Source organism: Astyanax mexicanus, chromosome 3 (genome assembly GCF_023375975.1).
Source record: "Astyanax mexicanus isolate ESR-SI-001 chromosome 3, AstMex3_surface, whole genome shotgun sequence".
Classification (NCBI taxonomy): Eukaryota; Metazoa; Chordata; class Actinopteri; order Characiformes; family Acestrorhamphidae; genus Astyanax; species Astyanax mexicanus.
In genome coordinates, this window is record NC_064410.1 from 30576383 (window position 1) to 30581628 (window position 5246).

Genomic DNA, 5246 nt, shown 5'->3' on the forward strand with positions numbered 1-5246 from the left:
GGGTTGGAGCGTGTGATGTGGCATGAGTAACAGCACAATAGTGACAGCAGGGCATGGAGTTTTGGACTTTGTCTGCTTCATCAGAGCTCTGTAGTCTGTATATATATAGAAACCTGATTACCTGCTTAACATACACTCACACTCCGGGAGAAGGAAACAAGAGACATCTTGGTAAGAACCTGGATAATTCTGTTAAAAAAATAACAAAAGTTTATTTTGAATTTAAAATTAAATTCTAGACCTTTCCTATTTTGACAATTTATTACAAAAATGATTAGACAGAAATGACATGCACATACTGTATATCCAGTGTTGTTACTAATTAAATAACCCATGCTTTCGCTTGTTTTTCTTTTAGGGTCTGTTAGACATCTAGCCATGAAGGTCCTTGTGGTTCTCACTCTTGCTGTTTTTGCTGGTAAGCACATGTTTTATTGTTGTTCAGTGTGTAATAAAATCTAAATAGAAGAACAGAAATGAATATAAAACATGCTCATCATAAATCATCACTAAATTTTGTTATGTTACTCTCAAAAGGCTGCCAAGCCAACCTGCTGTGGCAGGACCAGCCCAAGCCCAGTATGGAGATCGTGAAAGATGCCTTCTGGGATTACGTCGCCAAGGCAACTCTGACAACTGAAGACATTCTGAAGAAGATCAGAGAGTCTGAAATGGGACAGGAAGTCAAGTGAGTGTGACTTCAAACAATAAAATGTTAGATAACTAGCCAAACAGAAGGTTTTAAGTAACCACAGAAAGATGGTTGTACAAGCCACCAAAGAATCTCACAAATGGAGTATTTTATTTTTAAAGAATTATGATAACCACTGCTTGTTCTTAGTCAAATAAAGTAAAACAAAAAAATATATATATATATACAATATTTAGCATTCTTCAATATGCTAGTAGTTCCTCTTGGTAGCTAAAAAGGCTTAAATGGTGTAGCAGTTATATTCCGAAACCTGAGGCTGATGCATTGAAATGGAACTGGAGATTTAAACAAGAAGCTAGTGAGTAGGAGTGTTATTTTTTACAATTTACAAGGTTGACAAAGGTTTTTCCCATTACAGGGAAGGAATTCAACCATTTCCCTTTGTAACTCAGTTCCAAAACAAAATATAAGGGTACAAATGAGAATTGGAATTTAGGACTGAATAATTACTCTGTTTTCTATGTGGTACATAATTTGCAGGCTGCCATTTATTTGAGATGTCTAGGAATTTATGTCTATGATTCTTTTTGTGCTCAGTGCCAGGATCTCCGAGAGTGCCGATGCCGTTAGCCAGTATGCCGTGACCGTTCGTAGCCAGATGACACCTATGACCCAGGATCTGCTGGCCAAGATTTCCCAGGAAGCAGAGCAGCTGAAGGTACGCCTGCAGCAGGACCTGAGCTCTGTGCAGTCCCAGCTGGAGCCCTACATCCAGGAACTCTCATCCAACCTCCAGGAGCAGGTGGAGCAGCTGAAGAAGGATGTGGCTCCCTACACTGACATGGACTCCGAGGCTCTGAAAGCCACTCTGCTGCAGAAGAGCGAGGAGATGAGGGCCGGTCTGGAGAAGAGCATGAGGGAGATGCAGGCCCAGCTGGAGCCCCAGGCTGAGGAGCTGAAGCAGAAAATGGAACAGCACATGCAGGAGTTCCAGAAGACCATGATCCCAATGGCGGAGAACTTCCAAGACCAGCTGGCACATAAAGGACAGGAGATGCAGAAGCAGTTGGATCCCTATGCTGAGGATCTGAAGGCCCAGCTGACCACCCTCTGGGAGTCTTTTGCTAAAATCAGCCAGTAAGACATTTTGTCTGCTGAGATTCTCAAATCCCAGTTACACAATGGACTTGCAGAATTGCTGTAAAATAATATCTGATATGAAGTTTTTTTGAAAATATGTTGTTCTCATATATTTATCACTGTTGCTCAGTTTGTGTTTTTAAAGGAACTGAAATAAAATATTGTCCACAACAGTATTTGAATGTTTTTTTGCAACAACAAAGAAAAAAAGAGGTTCTAAACTAGATTCAGCCCTGCCTTTATGAAAAGCACTGATTGAGTAAACACAAAGACATTATGCATGGACTTCTGATATAAACATAGTTTGCTCAAACATATTTTCTAACTATGTATCAATTTATGAATGAGAGGATAAACAGTAAACATTCAACATTCCATCAAATACATAAAAAACAGGACACACAATGTGTCACATTATAATAATTACAAACAGGCTGAGCACAGAGAAAAGCGGTACTGATGTGATAGTGACCTTTGGAGGCAAGGAACTGACTGAACATGCACAAAAATTAGCTTCAAACCTATAAAGATTGAGTTAAGGCAATATTAAATTGAGTCTTCTTAGCTATACAGTGTGACAAAGGCGACTAATATTCACTATAAGTCATTTGTGACACATGGAATTTGACCTCTGTTATCTGTTCCCCAAGATTACATTATACTGCAGAGTGAATTGCCTAATATGGGACATTAGTTTAGCATTTTTAACTTCTGAAGCTAAAACATTAAATCCACACAAATTCCCACTCTAAAATGTGGGTCCTCAGGATTCTGGGGTCTAAGGGTGTCACGTTTTTGCCCTGTCCCTCATCAGCCGTCATGTTTTTTCCCTTCCTTTGTTTTTCATTGTTCAGAGCACATGGCTCTCCCCTTGTCTCCGTTCCTGTCTTTAGTGCTCCCACCTGTATCCATTTGTAGCTCCTCCCCCTCTTCAGTGACAACAGGTGTTTCCCATTGTGTGTGAGTGTATTTATAGCCCCTTTGTCTTCAGTATCGTGTGAGTTCTTGTGCGTGCTACACGTCTGTTAGGTTGTGTGTTTCTTTTGGTTTTTTTTATTTATGTATTTATTTTTTGCAATAAATCCGCATTACCTGCATTTACGTCCGCCCCCTGGTTCTCCTTGCTATGCATTCCTGACAAAGGGTGTTCTAAACTGTACACCATTGTATGGATACAATGCAAATTTCACACCCATTAAAGAAATGGTAGACATACAGGACAGTTTAAAAAACATGAGTAGAATTAAGTGTAGTCTTGGAATTTACAGCAGTTTAATTGATTAAATGATTTTGTATTGAAAGAAAAATATAGTCTACACTTAATCAGGGCTGGTTAAAGGAATTTGGACACTATAAACATTAATACTGATTAGTTATAGTAAGCAAGTAAGTAAGTAAACACCCCAAACTAATGTTTATGTTTAGTATAGAGACTTACTTCTTGCATTCTGCTGTCCGAGAATTAGACAGACATGTCTGATGCTTTAAAGACAGTGAACAGCTAAAAATGCAAGGATACTACTAGACATGAATGTTCCAGTGTGGTTGTATGATGCACGTGATTATTACATGTTATTCCTATCATGGTAGAATAGCTAACATAGTAGACATGCCATCTTTGTCAAAGCAGAAGTATTATATTTTGCCGGCTGCAGGAATCATAAACCTGGCTGGATACTGTCACAGCGGGAGGGGCCTCTTTAAGGGGATTCTGCATTGACCGTCACAGAATTTAAATTCATAACCAGGGGACCCAGGCCAGATCAGCCAAATAGTTGGTTTGCTTGTCTTGTTGCACTAGAACTATTCAGCAAGATAAACATGAAGCTGTTGGCATCATGCCTAATACCAAATGTTCACTAGAGGGGTATTAAACCCTCCAGTATTGAGCTGTGGAGCAGTGGAACTTCTTGTTCTCTAGAATGATGGTGCTCCATCAAATACTTTTGGGATGAGCTGGGAAGTTGGAAATGTGGTGGGAAGTTGGGGATGAGGTGGGGTGGTGATCATCCAACATTCTGTCCTCACTGACGCTCTTGTCACTGAATTCAAGCAAAACCTCACAGCAATGCTCCAAAATAAAAAAAAAATCATATTGGAAGAAAAAATTAATGAACAGTTGTCACAATAACAGTTTGTGTTAATGACTGCATTTTTTGGGCAATGTGACTTTTAATCACAGAAAAAAATATATATATATATATTTACACAAATATATATTAACAAACCAAGGTACCTTTCCTTTCCTTTCCTCACGTATATTACATGTTAGAGGGAGATCTTAGCACCTGCGGTAATAAACGTGAACTATTTAAGAATAATCTGTTGTTTCCATTTATCAGGTTTTTGCTCTGAGGTGAAGATTAACTGTTCCTCACTGTCTATCTGGTCAGTGTAATGTAAAGGGTCTTTAACCAAAAACCTAACGCTGTAGCCTTCCTAAAACAGGTCCAACAACGTCCATGAAGGGGACTTTTACCTAAAAAATTAGATGTCCCAGTTTAGGCAGTATCCCACATTAGGGCAGTTCAGCATATGTGCTATTGTGTTTAAATGACATAGATAAACACATAAACTGAATATGTTCAGCATAAATAAAAATCACACTCATAACAGTGTACAGTCATTTTCACAAAATGAATGCTCTGTACAAAATACATAAATCGGATGTTTGATCAAGTTAAAATATATTTATCTACAGTTTATCTAGAATATTATATATATAAAAAAACTATTTGTGAAGTTTTTTTAATCTGTTATATTGAGTTTTATTAATGCTTCCAAGTTACTACATAAGATAAGGTTAACAAAAAATGTTAACCTAAAGAACCTCTGTAACACATAGTGGCATGCAGATGTTTGGGTGCTCCTCAAGAAAATATCTGTTACTTTGACTAGTAATGACCTGATTTCCAAAAGGTATAAAGTTAAAAGACAGAAAATTCTTTAATATTTTTATTTAGATATCTTTTTGTCTTTTTTCCCCTTTTATAATCATCTAAATATTAAAACTCTTTGACTTTTTTTGTACTGTCTTGAATGTGCTGCTCTTTTGAGGTCTGTCCAGAGATTTTTTTTAAAGATATTTGGATATTTATTTAGCTTTATTTAGCTATTTAGATTTATTTAGAAATTTCAGGGCTTTCATAAAGCTTGTGCCTTTTGAGTATATGTAGAAGAAATCCTACTGTATTTTAATTTTACAGATGCTGTGATGGTTACTTGGTATTTAACTAATTTTTAATGTAAAATAATTTTGTTATTGGACTAAAACACATGATTAAAAAAGTTGATTATCAATTGAAATCTTCATTCACATCTGACCTAATCTAATTTTGCTGATGGGCTAAACACTGATAAAAGATTGATGATTTAAAGTTCAGTTAGGTTGAGTTGGGTTGGAGCGTGTGATGTGGCATGAGTAACAGCACAATAGTGACAGCAGGGCACAGAG

At 37.2% G+C, this 5246-nt stretch overlaps 1 protein-coding gene across 1 annotated transcript; it reads left to right on the forward strand.

The window, feature by feature from the left end:
* On the forward strand, positions 1-1968 carry LOC103038306 (apolipoprotein A-I). Its single transcript, XM_007258283.4, has 4 exons — positions 1-171; positions 359-418; positions 538-688; positions 1250-1968. The coding sequence occupies exons 1-4, from the start codon at positions 54-56 to the stop codon at positions 1791-1793; spliced, it is 873 nt and encodes a 290-aa protein (XP_007258345.2). The 5' UTR covers positions 1-53; the 3' UTR covers positions 1794-1968.
* Positions 1969-5246: the final 3278 nt, after the last annotated feature.